The sequence below is a fragment of the Peromyscus californicus genome, unplaced genomic scaffold (genome assembly GCF_007827085.1).
Source record: "Peromyscus californicus insignis strain IS unplaced genomic scaffold, ASM782708v3 Scaffold_10__1_contigs__length_136768540, whole genome shotgun sequence".
In the NCBI taxonomy this organism is placed as follows: domain Eukaryota; kingdom Metazoa; phylum Chordata; class Mammalia; order Rodentia; family Cricetidae; genus Peromyscus; species Peromyscus californicus.
Window position 1 is genome coordinate 7,766,271 of NW_026294391.1, and position 17,408 is coordinate 7,783,678.

Genomic DNA, 17,408 nt, shown 5'->3' on the forward strand with positions numbered 1-17,408 from the left:
TTCAGGCAAGAGCACAATTTTATTTTCACCTCTAAAAGTAAACCACAATTGACAACAACGAAGGAGACTGTGCAGTTCAACTTTTTATTTTAATAAAACCAGAATATGCACAGCACATGCAGTGCTAGCATCTAAACTAATACAATAAGCAACTACTAAAGCTACAGTGACTTGAGGGTCAATCTTTACATTCAGCAAGTTTAAACCCATTCTTATTTTTGAAACGTAACTGAAAATATTGCTTGCCAATATAACTTGCTCAAATGCTATTGCTGAATGTACAAGTCACTGAATATATGCCAATACAACGAAGATAACCACATGTTTGAGGATTGCAATGTGCCAGACATTCACTGAAAAAAAAAATACAACTAAACAAAACTCACACAACAAACATCTGAGAATCTGGACACTTTGTATCAGTGTTTTGATGTGTTTCATTAATATCTTAAGACAAGTGTATCAAAACCTTGGCATGATTTAGTTTCAAGTCGCCAATTTTGTTTTACTAACATCAGAAAGTTATGGCTACACCGCCAATGCCGGGTCTGCTTAATTTGACTTAAGAGTTTATTATGACTTAACATTAAAAGCTCACACTACCCCGAAATATATAATTTCACGCATACGGTGACATTCAACATTCAAGTGCCAGTGTTTTTGTACTGTCTTTTGGTCAAGTTTCTTTAAACTTTCAAAGAATCACTTTTAGGCTTACAAAAATAAATATTTGTCAAAATGTTCAATAAATATTACATAAAACTAGCAGCAAAAAGTATCTAGAAATCTGTCGTGTGCAAAGTTTTCTTCCCAACTATCATTCCCATGGTCCCAAATAAATTTTAGAATCTAGTCCCATCCCTTTCCTAGACAAGCTGCGTTCAACAATCTCCAAGAGACAAAATAAGATTGGAAGTTTAAGGACACGCACACAAGACATATATATAAAATTCTCTGAATGTGCAATAAAAGAAGTACTTTGTAAAAAGTTATGGGCAAAATGTACAAGGGCCTAAACCTAGACTAATTGAAATAGCACCATAACAAATGACCTCAATACTGTCAAGTGCACCTACTTAATAAAAGTTTTAGAACAAGGCACAATACACTTGAAAATCTATTGCACTTTAGGAAATTTTTGCCGTCTTCCTATGCCACTGTAAAAAGATTGAGCGTTTTGATCACTGCTTCTGGTCACAAAATTTGCCCAGAATTCCAAGTGGCATAGGCATTTTAGTGGTGGACAATGCTCATCTTTGGCCAGATTTAGCATAAACAGACTATAAATACAATGGAAACCTATGCAACTAAAACTGACTAAACTGCACTGTAGAGCAGAATTGACACCTTGTGCAGTTATGTACATATTTCCAACCTGTGTGATCTCAGATTTCAGTTTGTTACTCTTCTGGAGCCACTTTTTACAAAGTCTATAGTAAGCCAGTTTAACATCTCAACGCAGCTTGAACAGAGTAATGTGAATCGGCATTTAAAATAAAGCCTGCTGCATAATTCTTCCTGTTCATCCCCTCTTGACCAAAAAACATCAACACTAGCATGCGTTATTAGACCAAAAATCATCCAGAGCCCTAAGTGAGGGCTGGTCATTGCTGTGGTCAGCCATTCTACCATTTCAATTTCTTTTATGGCAGGCATTTAAAAAGTCTAAGTAGATGAATTCTCCTAAAAACCTATTTCAAGTTATCAGACCTTGAAACTTTCCCTGTAATAACATGCCCACATTTGGCTAGCTCATAGTTAACGATCTGCCTAAACATTGAAAGAGGAATTGCTGTATTTACTTGCATTAACTTTGAGAACAGTGCTTTGAATGTATGCATGTATTCATACATCACCTCATCATGACTGGAATGGCTTGTTTAAAGACTATTATCAGGTTCTAAATACCTATCCAGGATAGAGTGAGCAAATCAGAACTTTTAACTTAATACGGTTTGCCACATTAGAAACTAATTCCATTAATATGCTTCAAGACGTTTGTTGTTTGTTTTCCCCCAATCTGCAAGTATTGAAAAGCCCCAATGCAGGCTACCACTTAAGTTTTTTCCTTATATTATTTATGGATGAATCGATGATTCCTGTTAAGTTGTATCACACCTGTGTGCCAAGGTTTGATTTTAGCCCAAGTTCAGTAAATTTATTTTGTCAAAAACAATTGGTATCTTGAGCATTACTGAGCCAACAGGACATCAAAATAAAAAGTTGTCTAAAGTTAAAGGCACAGTACATTAACAAACAAATGATCCTCAGTCACAAAATTATAAATGCAGTTTGGGATAGGGGTAGGCGGGAGGGGAGTTAATCCAAACTACAGCAATGAAGTCTTCAAACCACCTTCGAACAGGGCTGCTGATTGTTCCTTTCATCTTTACTTGTGACCTTGAGCTCCCTTAAAAAAAAAATTTCAGTGGAGAATCACAGCTGGTAATGTACTGCGAGTTCTTGAAGCTACACAAGGTATAGTCTGGCTAAGTTACATGTGGTTTCCATATTAGCTTGTTTGGCAGGGTGACCTACTGCAAAGCAGGCTCAGTTACCCCACCAGTCAACCCCCTGGGAGTTATAATTTCCTCCATATCCATCACTGTTGTAAAAGCCTCCATAGCCACCTAGTGAGAGATTTAAAAAGAAAAAAAAAGAAATTAATTATCTTTTGTTAGCAACAATCATTTCCTTCAAAAATTATGAAAAGCAATCTACAGTGCTGAATTTCCCTGAATGGTCTTAATTGTGTTCAGGATTTAAAACAAACAAATCTTACCTCCACCAAACCCTCTGCTGCTGCCATGGCCACCTCCACCACTGCGGCTGCTGCTTGCACGGCTGCCGCTGAAGCTGGAACTGCTGGCACCACTGCTCTGTCGGTAGTCTCTGGCACCAAACCCTCCACTAAACCGACTGCTGCAAGGGACAGGTAAAGATTGGTGGTGGTTCACAGAAAGGACGGCTTCCACCCAACTCCTGTCAAACTTCCTAATAATCAACTTCTAACTCTCTCATTCACAAATCCCCCATCCAGCCCATACCTTTCCCAAGTGTTTTCAAAGGTGTAAGCATTGATGGGCTGACACTAACTTATTTACTTTAACCAAGTTTTAAAAATAATACTGGGAAATAATATACCTCATGCATCATGTGTATACCTATCTCCATATATATATCTACACCTTACCTCTTAGAACGTCCACGACTGCTCCCCTTGTAGTGGTGTTCAAAAGCCATGTTTTCTAACCAAGACGGCACTTCTTGTTTTGCTTCAACAAGCAGATCCAATAAATCCTTAGTAATATTTATGTTCCTTTCGTTAAAGAACGAGGTGGCAAGACCTAGAACAGTTCCAAAAGGAAAAAAAAATAAAAGATCTTCCAGAAAGGTAGCGGCCCATTCTTATCAGATAATTAAAAAAAAAAAAACAAAACCACTACTATCAGCTATTTAACCAATATATATGGCCAGTCCGGTCTACATAATCCCTGTTTCAAACAAACAAACAAAAACTATAAATGTTCTTTCCTGTGCATATCACAATGAAAAATAACAATCTGGATAGATGGTATCAAACACTTACCAAGGTTTCCTACACGCCCTGTACGGCCTATGCGATGTACATATTCTTCAATATCACTAGGCAGGTCAAAATTAATAACATGTTTCACATTTGAAATATCCAGTCCTCTTGCTGCTACCTGAAATATAACTTTTGTTATAATATGGCCCACTAAAATCAAGTATTTGGACACAATAAACTTGAGAACAAAAAATATACATAGCATTATACATACTGCTGTAGCCACTAGAATTGGGCTTTTTCCTGAGCGGAACTGGTGAAGGGCCTCTTCTCTATCTCTCTGAGAACGGTCTCCATGGATACTGGTACAAGCATAACCTTCATGATATAAGAAATCCTCCAGAGAGTCTGCACCCTTTTTGGTCTCCACAAACACTAGGGTCAGGGAATCCTTGCCTGAATTTGAAAATAAGGTGTTTATCACTATTAGTAACTTAATACTTAAGACAATCAAATGGACATTTGACAATGTTTTGATGGATGGGGAGGAAATGATACAAAAGGATTATCATTACATAAGCAGTCTAAAGAGCTTGAACTGCTCCTGATTTCACCTGTTGCATTTAGGAGGTCAAGCAGAAATGACCGTTTATCCATTTCTTCCACCCAAACCACTTTTTGTGTGATGTTCTCTGAAGTAGACCCAACTCTTCCTACAGCCAGAAAAATGTACTCATCCAAGAAATCACGGGCCAGCATCTGAAGAAAAAAAGCCATTCTTTAATTTTGCAGTTTTATTACATGTATTTGTGTGTAAGTTCATGTTGAAAGAGGACAACTTGAGGGAACTGGTTGTCCTTTTTCATCCTGTGGGTTCAAGGTACTGAGTTCAGGTAACGAACAATTTTACTCACTGAGCCATTTTGCAAGCCCTCCCCAACTTTATTTTACCACTCCCCTCCCCAAATAAACCTGCATTTTTGGTTAAGTGTAGTGACATACCCCTTTAATCCTAGCACCAGGAGGGTCACAGGCCAGCCTGGTCTACATAACAAAACCCTCAAAATATCTATTGAAATAGGAAATCTTTAAGTAAGTGAAAATTGTTTAACAGTACCTGTATCTCCTTAGGAAAAGTAGCACTAAACATCATAGTGTGGCGGACACCTTTTGGAGGCATAGTATCTTGTTCAACTATTCTACGGATCTGAGGTTCAAACCCCATATCTAACATCCGGTCAGCTTCATCTAACACCAAGTATCTGTCATAAAAACATTTAGTTAAGATTTTGGGGTGGGGGGGGAGAATCAAGGTAATTTATGGCTTTATGTCAATTAACTTAAATGATATAATCAATGAAGTTAATGTTTAACACTGCATTTAAAAAATTATGTAGCAAACAAATGATTCTTGCTAAGGTTAAAGCACTGAAGATCAAGAGTCAACTAGCTTACTTTTTTTTTTTTTTTAAAGATTTATTTATTTATTATGTATACAGTATTCTGCCTGCATGTATCCCTGCAGGCCCAAAGAGGGAACCAGATCTCATTACAGATGGTTTTCAGCCACCATGTGGTTGCTGGGAATTGAACTCAGGACCTTTGGAAAAACAGTCAGTGCTCTTAACCTCTGAGCCATCTCACCAGCCCCCAACTAGCTTACTTTTTAAATTATCTTTTCTCACTTTTATTTTGTGTGTACACACATGTATATGGCACACAGAGGGCAATCTGCATAAGTAAATTTTCCTCCACCATGTTGTTCTGGCAATTGAGTAAGTCATGAGGCTTGGCAGCAAGCACCTGCTGAACCATCTTGCTGGTCCCCACTTTGCCTTAGAACTAGTTACTAGCCTCTACTAAAACATTAGTTGACTTTTCAACATTAATTGGAATTATGATGAATTAACTTTCTGTAAGCCACTTTTCGTCAATCTTTATATATATTTAGACAATGCTAACAAATACATACTTGCAGAAGTCTAATCCAATCTTTCCCCTCTCCATCATGTCCACTAGACGTCCCGGAGTAGCTACTAACAAGTGGCACCCACGTTCTAAGTCTCGAATCTGCTGACCAATTTCAGCACCGCCATAAACCACACAAGGACGAACTCTAGATCGGTATGAGAACTATAAACAAAGAAACTCCATCAAATTCAATGTCAAGATTTTTACACGGCCATAAAATATTTTATTAGAATCAATGGGAAAGCTATGAATTACAAAAATGCACTTACTTTTCTGGCTTCCTCATAGATCTGCACTGCCAATTCTCTTGTTGGTGCCAGTACCAAGGAGATTGGGTATTGTTTGCGACGCCCGTATCTTCCATTTTCCTAAGAAATAAATAGAAATGTTAGTCTGCTTTAACTTATCACATAAATTCATCTATAAAAATTTAAATTATCTTTTAAAAAGAAAGTTCATTTTCTTTTGCAATTTATATACTATACCATAAAACTTCATTAGACTAGTCTTAAGCACCATTTGGAATGCTCAATAGCTTCATAACTCAGTTTTTATAAAGAAACATTGTAATTGGACATACGGCTTGATGACAGAGCAGATGTTTAGCATACAAAATCCTATTCCCAGCATTGGGGAATGTATACCTTCATGGCCCTCAGAGCCTCTCCTGGGCCATCAGCATAAATCTGACTCAAGATGGGCAAGAGAAATGCTGCAGTTTTTCCAGAGCCTGTTAAGAGAAAGCATGTTCAGTTGAGCACAATAAAACCATGCTTACTACATCTGAATCAACACTGGGAGTTAATTAGTAGTTTTACTTTATGACCAAACCTCTCAAAAATTTCATGGAACCTCTTTAGCTGACTAAAACAAGAGTCAGGAAATTTAGGAACAAACCGTTATATTTTAAAAAGGATTCATAGAATGCAGACATAACAATTATGTATCATCTATGGCTTTGACACTACAAACAATAGAATTGATTGAGTACTGCCAAATGTTCATGGCACACAAAGCACCCACAAATATCTATTATCTGCTTCTTTACTTATCCAATGAGCTTACCTGTTTGGGCACAAGCCATCAAGTCTCTTTTCTCTTTGATAATAGGAATAGCATGCTTCTGCACTGGAGTTGGGCGAGTATAACGAGTAAGCTCAATGTTTCCCATAATAATTTCTCCCATCTCAACATCACTGAACTGTCAGAAAAGTCAATGGCATGAAATAAGTAGAAATGTTATCTGAAGGCACCCTGTTTATACTAATATGTGAAGGACAACAAACAGCAAAAGTTTAACTTCCATACAATTACTTAAGTTGGGCTTTTATACCTGACACGTTTCCTATTCCAGGATAACAGTGATAACTAAACTCACCCAATGTTTCCCTTTCCACAAACTCTAACATATAGCTAGTTATCTTCTCTGTAGTTTAAGAAAGGAAATACTTACACTTTCAATATGTGGAGGACAGTTGTTGCCTGTTGCTTCGACTGGAATGTCATCATATTTCTCAAAGTTAATCCCAGTATTGCCTCCAGAAAAGAGTTCCCTAAAATAAAGATTTAGTAAATTCTCATGCAATCCCAGTGACAAAGACGTCCTCAAAATTGCATACTTCAAAAACTTACTGTTCCAAGCGTTCACTTGGCGGGAGTGGTTTGGACCAGTCATCTTCATCTGATTTGTCACACCAGCGACTATTTCCACCTCTTTCAAATTTCCCAAAGCCACTTCTGTCTCCACGGCTGCCCATGCCATCATAGTCTCCCCGTCCACGATCATCAAACCTGAGCATCAAAAGTAATAAATTAGAATCTTACCCAGTATCAGATCATATTACCACTCCAGAAAAAAACTACCTCACATGGAGATGTCAACAGTTCAATTTGTTTTATTCTTATTGATAAGTAAGGTTAGTTACCAGATTGTATCATTTTTAAAAGTCAGTATATTCCTTTATTCTTACAGCCATAGCCCAATTATGCCTTATACATTCTACCATTAAGAATTAAGGCTTTACTGCCTTTTTCTGAAGAAAAAGAGTAGCAGTAGTACATGGAGAGAAAGAGGGGAGGTAGAGGGTAAGGACTAGAAGAGGGAGGGGAAACTGCTCAAGATATAAAAACAAAAAACAAATAAAGATTTAAGGCTTTACTGGTATCACACGCCTTTAATTCCAGCACTCATGAGGCAGAAGCAGGCAGGTCTCTGTGAGTTCGAGGCCAGCCTGGTCTACAGAGTGATTCCAGGACAGTTGGGGGCTACAGAGAAACCCTGTCTCAAAAAGCAAAATAATTATTATTAAAAAATTTAAAGTGGCATATAGCCCATGCCTTCAAAGTGTTAGTAGTAAAGATTTAAAAATAAGAAAAACACCTGAAACAACAATTATTCAGGTTATACTATGAAGTCACTTAAGTGATAATTCATGCGACAGCTTTTTAAATAAAAGTTTTAAAAAAATCCTTACCTGAATAAAGATGTTTACTTTTAAGTCTATTTGTCAAAAATCTGGATACATGAGACTAACCACAGCACATGGGGTCAGCTCACCACACTTGTATAATCAAAAACATGAGGCATTTAAAAAAAACAAAAACATGCCATTAAGAGTTCAAAAGAGGGCTGGAGAGATGGCTCAGCCGTTAAAGGCTAGGCTCACAACCAAAAATATAAGAGTTCGGTTCCCAGCACCCACGGCTGTCTCTCCAGCCACAAAAAAAAAAATTTAAAAAAAAAAAAAAAAAAAAGAGTTCAAAAGAGCTCAAGCAAATTAGGCCATTCAATAATATATGAAATTACTTTTTAAATAAATATAAAGCTAGAGAAATGGAAAAACTGATTTCATTTTTGGACTTGAACTCATGTATCTAATTTTTATGTAATAGGTTTAATCTTGCAGCTAAGAAAATGTAGTAAGTCGATAAAAACGTCCAACATCCACACTTACCCTGACAGTCAGGGGAAAGACATGAAATGAATGATCAATTCCTCAATGACTACTGTACACATGTAAAGTGATTTCACTTACCTTCCCCGTGATCCACTTCCACGGTCACCAAAGAAACTAGACTTCCCTCTTGAGTCACCCCGGGACCCGAAGCTGCTGTATGCATCCTTATCTTTACTAGAACTCCACCCTGAACTGTCTTTGTCGTAGAATCCTAAAAATAAAAACAAACCCGTCACAACTCAAGAGTCTATTAACACACGGACTCAATCTTTCTGAATTTGAAGGCTCATATCCCTATGGTATCAGATACCAATATAAACATTCTAATGGTGGCACCAAAAAATAACTAAGACATAATCAGTTGCCTAAAGTCTCTAATTCTCTTCTCCACTTGAAAGTACTGTATAGCAGATCATGCAATCTGATACCATCTCTAAGAAGAGGTCAGCAACTTTGCTTTTAGCAAAATGACTATGGCACTGTCTTCTGTCATATAACCATGTTTGAACTTCCATTCACTTAACAAGTGTGAATGGATTTACAAAGAAACAGCCACCGTAGTTTAACTAGCACTGTCAGATTACTTGGTTTAGTTATTTTTCAGTTCCAATAGCAAAAGTAGAACAATGCTTTGTACACATGAATCACACTCCAGATGGTATCATTTTAGAGGTTTCTTTACAAGCTTAACGATACCAACTCAAAAACCACCAACTCTCTTCCCTATGTGCTCCCAATGTCAAATGTAAATATTTAACTAAGTGGGAATCCCCAAGGACAGGTACATTGAAGACAAGAAGGGTTGACTAGCTTCAATAACATCTTATTAGTCAGACATTTACAAGTTATTTCCTTCTGCCTGGTGCTTTTGCTAGCAATCAAGAATGTAATTGCTTCTGCAGATCTCTTCCAGTTGTAAAATTTAAGATCCTGCTTCTTCTAATTTCTTTCCACAATGGAGTTCTTGTTATTCCATATCAGACAATCACTCCCAAATCACTAGAATTTGCCTGATGGTTTAACTTATCATGCAGTAAGTCCATCTTCATTTAGTCACATATGCTAAGACAAAAACAACTTATTATTTCCATGTTGTTTGCATTACACAGCATGGCATTCATCTATTTTTTCAAATTAAAATCAAGATGTAATTAATTATAACAGATTAAGAGACTAATCAATCATATTTCCATGGTGTGATATCAGAGAAGGTTTTTCCAAGTTATTAAGTTCCAGTATTTTAAATGAATCCTGATAGAAATTTAGATTTCCCAAGCTGCTTTGTTTTCCCTAGGTTCTGACTAATTCCTAAATGAATCAAGAATTAGATTTACCCAAGTGGTGTTAAGGACTCACCTTTAGTAGCTTCTCTGTTCCTTAAATGAGGAGGGATATAGCGCCCTTCTGAAAGAACATAAAATTAATAAAAATGCCAAATACCTTCACAGAAAAGCTTTCATCAAAATTCCTATTAAAAAAATAAAACAGTATAACACTCCTAACAAATTTAAAGGGTTGGTGAGCAAGATCTGATTTTAAACCAGGCATATGCCTATAATCCTAGGCGAAGGCAGGGCAGGAAGATCACCTCTAGTTTATTAAGGCCAGCCTAGCTACATAAACTTTGTCCCAAAGGGGGGGAAAAAATCCCTTTAAACCTAGTAGTTAAGACTAGGCGTGGTGGTGTATGCCTTTAATCCCAGCAGAAGCGGGTAGAGTTCTGAATTTGAGGCCAGCTTGGTCTACATAGTGAATACCAGGACAGCCATGGCTTTGTTTTGTGTCAAAACAAATTGGGGGGGGGGGGGGGGGGGGGGTAGTGGGCGCTAGTAGTTAACTGGCTACTAGCAGCTTTTTAGCCTAATTTTCTTTGTATTTCTGGATTAAGTAGTTGATAGATTTGTTAGGATGATGATTAAAAAAAATTCAACCTGGCAAAAAAACCATTAAATTTAAAACACTTAGTAGCAAGGTAAATTTGCACCAATTGTTAACTGGGTAGGAAGAAATGTAAACTGAAACATGGTCTGGGAAATCAAGCACAGAAATCCACCTCAATACTTCACCTAATCACAAGTACCAGACTCCAGAGAAACAGTATGTATATGTACACCTAAACATCACTGGACACCCTGTACATACACGCATAAAATGTTTCCCACGCCGATAGTCTTTTTGGCATTGATAGAGATGGAACTTAGGGCCTTACATACACTAGTCAAGGAAGAACTTCATCATTGACCTACATACCTTATAACTTCTAGCCAGTGAAAGCACATTCTAATAGTGTTCATTAAATTTAACATTCAAGGAATATTAAGATATCAAGTTCTGATATTCAATATACCCATAAAATGTTTTACTTACTGCTTGCTGTACTTCCTCCAGTCTGATTATCTGAGGAGTTCAGGTCTAGGCCAGCAAACTAGAAGAAAATCAGATTGTTTTTAGTCTTCATGTTGAATGAAACACACTACAGAAGCTAATTGTGCCTTCTCCGTTTTCTAGTCTCATTCAAAGATGCCCCCATGGAGCCCACGGCTATTAAGAAAATTCAGAATGTGACCAAGAAAGCACATTTTTTCCATAGTAAAAGCTCCTTATTTGACCAACTAAACTTACTTAGACTGAATCTCAAAAATTTAGCCAGGCATGGTGGCACCTGTAATCCCAGTATTCAAGTGGTTAAAACGGGGCTATCAAAAACTCAGTAACTACAGCTCCAGGAGATCCACTGCTCTCTTCCGGCCTCCAAGGACACCCTGGTGCAACATACATACGGGCAGGCATATATGCAAAATAAAAGCACCTTTTATTTAAAGGTAGGTAGCCAAACAAAATGGTTTTAAAATAGGTGCTCAAAGCATGGTTCAGTTGGTAGAGTGCTCGCCCACGTTTATGTATGAAGCCCGAGTTCTAATTCCTAGTACCACATAAACCAAGTGTGATGGGTTCATGCCTATAGTCCCAGTATCAGAAGTGGAGGCAGGTGGATCAGGACTTCATAAGACCCTGTCCAAAAACAAAACAAAACAAAAAAACACACGTTAAATGGGTATAGGATTTATTTTAGTCATTTTACAATGTTTCTAAACTCCACCACCTTTCTATTTGGTATTACTTTAAACCTAAAAGCACACATAAAGACAAATGTTCATTCAAGCCATCCTTTAGTTCCTTTATTCTCAAATACAGCAAAAAAATTAAATTGGGATAGCACTGTATAAAACAAAATTTTGGCAATACACTCACTACAACGCATATGTGTGTATGTGTATGCCTGCTAGAATTCTCGAGTGGGGGTGGACATCAAACTCACTATATAGACCAGGCTGGTCTTGAACTCAAGAGATCCTCCTGCCTATGCTAGGTCCTGGAGCTCCAACCTGCTGAATCCTATTGTCAATGTAACTAACCTACTTAGGAGCATAAACAGCAAATGAAAAGCGACAGCCCTCCCTCCCCCCCCCCAAAAAAAAACATTTGAAGGAAATGTTAATTCATAAATTTGTGCTTAAAGTTCAGCGACACTGGCAAACTAAGTATCAGTAGTCACTGAAAACTGAAAGCAGATGCACTTTCCATTCCCAGCTGTTTTTTAAATTTATCGTTTGACAACATTAATCTAAGCAGCAACAAAATTTACAAATGCACAATTGGTACTCATTACAAATTTAGAACCTGAACGACCCGGAATTCCTAATCCATTACAAATTTATGAAAGGCTCTTGGAAATATAATCATTTACATGGAAAATGTTAAAACTGGGGATGAATCTCTGCCCTTGACACCAGGAGGTGCTCTTTTTTCCTTTTTAATCTATGCACCAATAAAGTTACAAAGTGGTAGTGCAGCGGGTCACTGGCCCGAGGCTAGGAGGCAACGATAGATCGCACATCCTTATCTCTTCTGCCTCTAAACCTAGAAAGGGAATCTCGATTAAGGAATCAGACAATAGGCCTGATCTACATCCCAGTTTTACTTCAACTGGCGGCAACAAGTCAACAACAAAACTGTTGCCATATTCTGGGCATTTTGCCTCTATCTAGATGATCTCAATTGGGCCGTCACTTTCAAGGCGCGCAGTCTTCCCCTGCGCCCAGGAAAGGCCGGTGTGCCGGGTTCGGGGCTACGCGGCCGGTGGTTCACCAAAAGCTGAGCAAGGGCCGGGCCGGGCGGCTCGCGTCACCGCCGAGCCCGGCGCCAGTGCGCACGCAGCGGCCCCGGCCTCCCTCCCTCCCTCCCCCCCCTTCCCCCCCGCCCAATCCGCCCTGAAATTTCTGCGTCACAAAACTTTCCACTCGGGAACCGCGGCCTCCCATGCCGCGACGCACCGGGCCCGCGGTGGGGAAGAGACGCGGCTAAAATGCATAGGAGCCCGCTGGCCAGCAGGCCGCGGAGCGGGGGGAGGGATGCGCCGCACAGGCAGCCTGCGTCACACAAAGGAGACGGCCGCCATTAGCCCGCGCTGAGACCAGGCCCCCTCCCCCCGCGCGGCGCCCCCCTCCCCCGCGCGGCGCCCCCTCCCACATTCCAGCGCGGCGCGGCCACTGAGCTAACCCGCGCGCCGCCGCCGCCGCCGCCTGGGGTTAAAAAGCACGGCCACAGGCGCCATGGAGGGCGAAAGCCCCCGAAACCCGAGCCCCAAACTACCCACCTCCACCAGCGCGCCGCCACGCCGCGCAATCCCTTCCCCCCCACCCCCTGCCGGTCACTAATCAACTCGGGAGCGCGCGCGCGCGCCCGAAAGAGCGCGCCCCCTCCCCCTCCGCTCGCCTGCGCACACACACAAAAGCCGCCATTGTGCTCGGGCCGGGGACAATACCGCGCAGCGAGCCGAGCTGGAGGGGCAACCCGCACTAGCACTCCCCGCAGCCACCCAGACCCTCCAGAGCCCCTGGATAGTGACCCCCGAAGGCCCGAGACATCGGGGAAACGGGAAGGAAAAAGCAGAACTTAGAGCTGCGCCACAAAGCAGGCTAGGTCGGGAGAGAAATTGATGCAATCTGCACTGCAACTCACCTGCTGGTCCAGCCCGAGCGCATTTTCCACTGCCACATGACTCATCCCTGAAGAGTACCGAAAACTCGGAGTCTTCCGCTGCTGAGCAAATGCTGGCTTTACCGCAAAGGCCCTCTCACGGGAGAACTGCGGCTTTGAAGAGCACCGCGCGGCCACCGATCTTATATACAAACTCGGAGAGCTGCAACGTCAGCGCGTAAGACGTATGCCCGCCCCTCTTAGGGGGTTGTCCCCTTCTGCTAGGCTTTCTGCCTAGCTACGGCGCCCTCCTCCTATTATTCCCGTGAGATTTCGTAGGCAGTGCAGTTACCCCTTCCTTGTCCGTACATGGAGAGCCCCCGCATTAAATGATGGTCTGGTTCTCTTGGGTTTGGTTTCCCCTGTTCTCCGCTAATACCCTAGTCTTAGTGTTTTCTCGAGATCTCGCGAGAAAGCAACTCGGTCCGTCCTCTAGCAAGGAGCCCTAAGATTTAAACCAGGCTTATTTGCTGCTGCTTCTCCCTAGGCACCCAGCTTTCATCTTTCTTTCTACCACTTTTCCTCTCGTCTCAGTCTCCGTGCTTGAAAATGATGTAGTGGGCTTTGTCTGCCCTGGTGCGCCTTCTCTTTTGCGGGTGCACCTTTTCCGTATAGCAGTCAACATTAGGACCGGGAACCGAGGAGGGCGGCGGGTCACGTGATCGTGGGTGTCCAGCTCGGTGGCCATTTTGTGAAGAAGGGAAACTGGCTTGAATAAGTGCTGGGAACCGGAGGGAGGGGCGAGAAGACTAGTGGGGGAGGGGAGAAGGAGGAGGGAAGGAGCGAGGAAGGGGAAAGGAAGCAGAATGGGGGGAGGCGAAAGGCTGGATGGTGACCCGGTCCGCCTGGGCAGGGACTGTAGGGGATGTGCGGGTGGCTGGAGGCTTCATAGCGCCGTTGCCTAGGTAGCGGATACGCCACCCCCACGCGCCCGCTAAGAAGGAACAATGAGACTATCTCACGCGAATGTAGAGCCGGCAATCTGGGACCCTCCTGGGACCCTGAGCCTCCGCTAGTGTGTGAGTTATTGAACGGCCCTGTATCCTTCCGCGCGGCACTCCCGGATCCAGGCTGCTGGCACAGCAAGGGACCTCGGAGGTTTCAAACAACTTTCCTAGGACCCCGGGGAGTCGAGGGTGTGTGGCTGGGCACAATTGTGCCTGCTGGAGGAGCTGGGACAGGGATCCCTCCCCTCTCAGGCTACTACAGTGGACAGGGAATAGGAAAAAAAAAGGGTCTGTCATCAGAGGGGGCTCTTCTGGTGGACCCCCGCTTCTAAGCGGGCCACCCCCAAGTCTCAGATTCAAAAACACAGACCCTTAAACAACAAAACCAAAAAAAATAGTCTTCAGCTTTCAGGCAGTGGCCACACATACAGGTTACCTAAAACCTACCCACTTCTGACCCTCCACTTAACAAAACACACAACTCTCCACCATCCCCCAAGAGGCCTTCTGCTGCCAGAATTCAAATAACTAGTTCTTATCACATAATTTAGAACACACAATTCCTCTACTTTTCCAGCTTTTTTGTTTGTTTGCTTGTTTTGGTTTTTTGAAACAGGGTTTCTCTGTGTAGCTTTGCACCTTTCCAGGAACTCACTCTGTAGTCCAGGCTGGCCTTGAACTCAGAGAGATCCACCTGGCTCTGCCTCCCCAGTGCTGGAATTAAAGGTGTGGGCCACCACCGCCCGGCTACTTTTCCGGTTTTTAAATCACCAAGCAAGTTGCTTTTCGGCTTTGGTTCTCAATTTTTCTGGTCTATAAGAGTACAAAATCCTGTTGCTTTAAAAATACCCATTTGTATAACAATTGGGGGAGATTTTTTTGTTCTTTTTGAGGTTGCACTAGAAATATTTTATACTTACAACAAATACTTTGTTTTGTTTTGTTTTTTGGTAAACCAGTGAATTTATTGGTTTTACTTAATGGAGCTGTAACTAATTTTTAACACTTTTTTTGGAGGTGGGGGTGGGGGATTGGTTTTTGGAGACGGGTTGTCTCTATATAACAGCCCTGGCTGTCCTGTAACTTGCTTTGTAGACCAGGCCTGCCTCTGCCTCCCAAGTGCTGGAATTAAAGGCGTTGGCCATACTACAAAGGTCCTAATGCCCTTTAATACAGAATGGGTTCCAGGACAGCCAGGGCTCCACAGAGAAAACCTGTCTGAAAAAGCAAAGATAAAAAATAAAAGAACAATGTAATTTACATATTAAGAGGCAGAGAGCCTGGCGGTGGTGGTGCACACCTTTAATCCCAGCACTGGGGAGGCAGAGCCAGGCAGATCTCTGTAAGTTCGAGGCCAGCCTGGGCTACAGAGTGAGTTCAGGACAGGCTCCAAAACTACACGGAGAAACCCTGTCTCGAAAAGAGGCAGATCGATGGTTCAAAAGTTAAGAGCAGGTGATGCACAGCCCTTACAACTCCAACTCCAGGATATCTGATGCCTTCCAGCCTCCTGGGTACCCACACCCTCATGCACATACCCCCACATGAACAGACATACACAGAATTTAAGTTATATATTAAAATATGCAAAATCGGGGCATGCTGGAAAGATGGCTCAGAGATTAAGAAAACTGGATGCTCTTGCAGAGAACCTGGGTTCAATTTCCAACCCCCAAATGGTGGCTAACAACCATCCATAACTCCAGTTCCAGGAGATACACTGCCCTTTTCTGACCTCCTCAGACAACAGGCATGCACATAGTAGACATACATGAAGGCGAAACACTCATAATTTTTTTTAATTGAAAGTCTGTTGTGGTGGTACATGCCTTTAATCCCAGCACTCAAGAGGCAGTGGCAGGGAGATATCTGTGAGTTCAAGTCCAGCCTGGTGTACATAGTCAGACCCAGACTCAAAAAATAAAGTAAAATATATAAATTTGGTACTGGAGAGATGACTCAGCAATTGAGAGCACTTACTGCTCTTGCAGAGGACCCGTTGGGAGCCCAGAAACCACATCCTGCTGCTCACAACTGTGTATAACTTTATTTACAGGGGATTCAATGCTTTCTTCTGGCTTCCAAGAGCACAGCATGCATGTAGTATATGTACAGATCTCACACACACACACACACACACACACACACACACACACACACACACACAAATACACAAATGAAAATCAAAATAAATTCAATATGTAAACTCTCCATCTCAACTACTGTGCAGCTACAAATGCAAACTAGACGAGTGAGTGTGTTGCTCCCACAAAAGGACTTCCACTGAAGCACCCTGACCAGCTTGCCGCCAGTGGCACTTTCTCAAAGAGTGACCTCTTGGTAATAGTCGAAACAAAACAGCACCATCTTCCTGTCAATGCAGCAGCTGCATTTGACAACAGTTTGGTGTATGTGGAAACAGCACTTAGATGATGATGTAGTTTTGCATCTACATGGATATCCAGTGGCTCAGTTCTCTCTTGTATGGGACTGATTAGCTTGCATCTAGCATGTCTGGCTCTGCTGACCACATACCAGTAGCCCTTGCCAATGGTTTCATCACCCCAAAATACACACATTTCCACAGTGCCCCTTTATGTCTTTTTTTTTTTTTCTGGAGCTGAGGACCAAACCCAGGGCCTTGTGCTTACTAAGCAAGTGCTCTGCCACTGAGCTAAATCCCCAACCCCCACAGTGCCCCTTTAAAAACTGTTAGGCTTAGTGATTTCTATGGTCCTGTGGTGATTGAATGAGAATGGCCCCCATTGGCTCATGTTTGAATAGTTGGTCCTCAGTTGGTAGAACTGTTTGGGAAGGATTAGGAGGTGTGGCCTTGTTGGAGGTGTGTCACTGGGAGTGGGCTTGGAGGTTTCAAAAGACTCTCCTTATTCCCAGTCTCTCTCTCTCTCTCTCTCTCTCTCTCTCTCTCTCTCTCTCTCTCTCTCTCTCTCTCTCTCTTTCTCT

General features: G+C 41.8%; 1 protein-coding gene and 1 long non-coding RNA gene across 5 annotated transcripts in view; one reads left to right on the top strand and one right to left on the bottom strand.

Annotated features, from left to right (window-relative positions):
* Positions 1 to 13,633, bottom strand: Ddx3x (DEAD-box helicase 3 X-linked). Of its 3 annotated transcripts, none has more exons than XM_052738819.1 (17): positions 13,480 to 13,633; positions 10,825 to 10,882; positions 9,814 to 9,858; positions 8,536 to 8,668; positions 7,133 to 7,291; positions 6,954 to 7,053; positions 6,566 to 6,701; positions 6,145 to 6,230; positions 5,770 to 5,868; positions 5,502 to 5,662; positions 4,647 to 4,791; positions 4,144 to 4,288; positions 3,804 to 3,985; positions 3,590 to 3,707; positions 3,194 to 3,347; positions 2,783 to 2,922; positions 1 to 2,630 (listed from the first exon to the last, which is right to left on the bottom strand). In XM_052738819.1, the coding sequence occupies exons 1-17, from the start codon at positions 13,522 to 13,524 to the stop codon at positions 2,551 to 2,553; spliced, it is 1,986 nt and encodes a 661-aa protein (XP_052594779.1). In that variant the 5' UTR covers positions 13,525 to 13,633; the 3' UTR covers positions 1 to 2,550. The 3 variants fall into 3 exon arrangements, with proteins under 3 accessions (XP_052594779.1, XP_052594698.1, XP_052594602.1); XM_052738738.1 differs by having other exon boundaries at positions 2,783 to 2,919; positions 9,814 to 9,861; XM_052738642.1 differs by having other exon boundaries at positions 9,814 to 9,861; positions 13,480 to 13,631.
* LOC128110903 (uncharacterized) overlaps positions 13,571 to 17,408 on the top strand; it is a 24,468-nt gene continuing 20,630 nt past the window's right edge. For both annotated transcript variants that reach the window (XR_008218384.1, XR_008218408.1), the window contains exon 1: positions 13,571 to 13,675. This is a non-coding gene — a long non-coding RNA (uncharacterized LOC128110903). The remainder of the gene's footprint in view (positions 13,676 to 17,408) is intronic.

What these genes read in the sequence shown, in the direction of transcription:
- Ddx3x (XM_052738642.1), bottom strand. Translation starts at nt 13,524, where the DNA reads ATGAGTCATGTGGCAGTGGAAAATGCGCTCGGGCTGGACCAGCAG. An exon ending in AGGCTCTGAGGGCCATGAAG is followed by an intron (nt 5,869 to 6,144) that starts GTATACATTCCC and finishes TTTATTTCTTAG; the next exon opens with GAAAATGGAAGATACGGGCG. An exon ending in CAATTCTAGTGGCTACAGCA is followed by an intron (nt 3,708 to 3,803) that starts GTATGTATAATG and finishes GTTATATTTCAG; the next exon opens with GTAGCAGCAAGAGGACTGGA.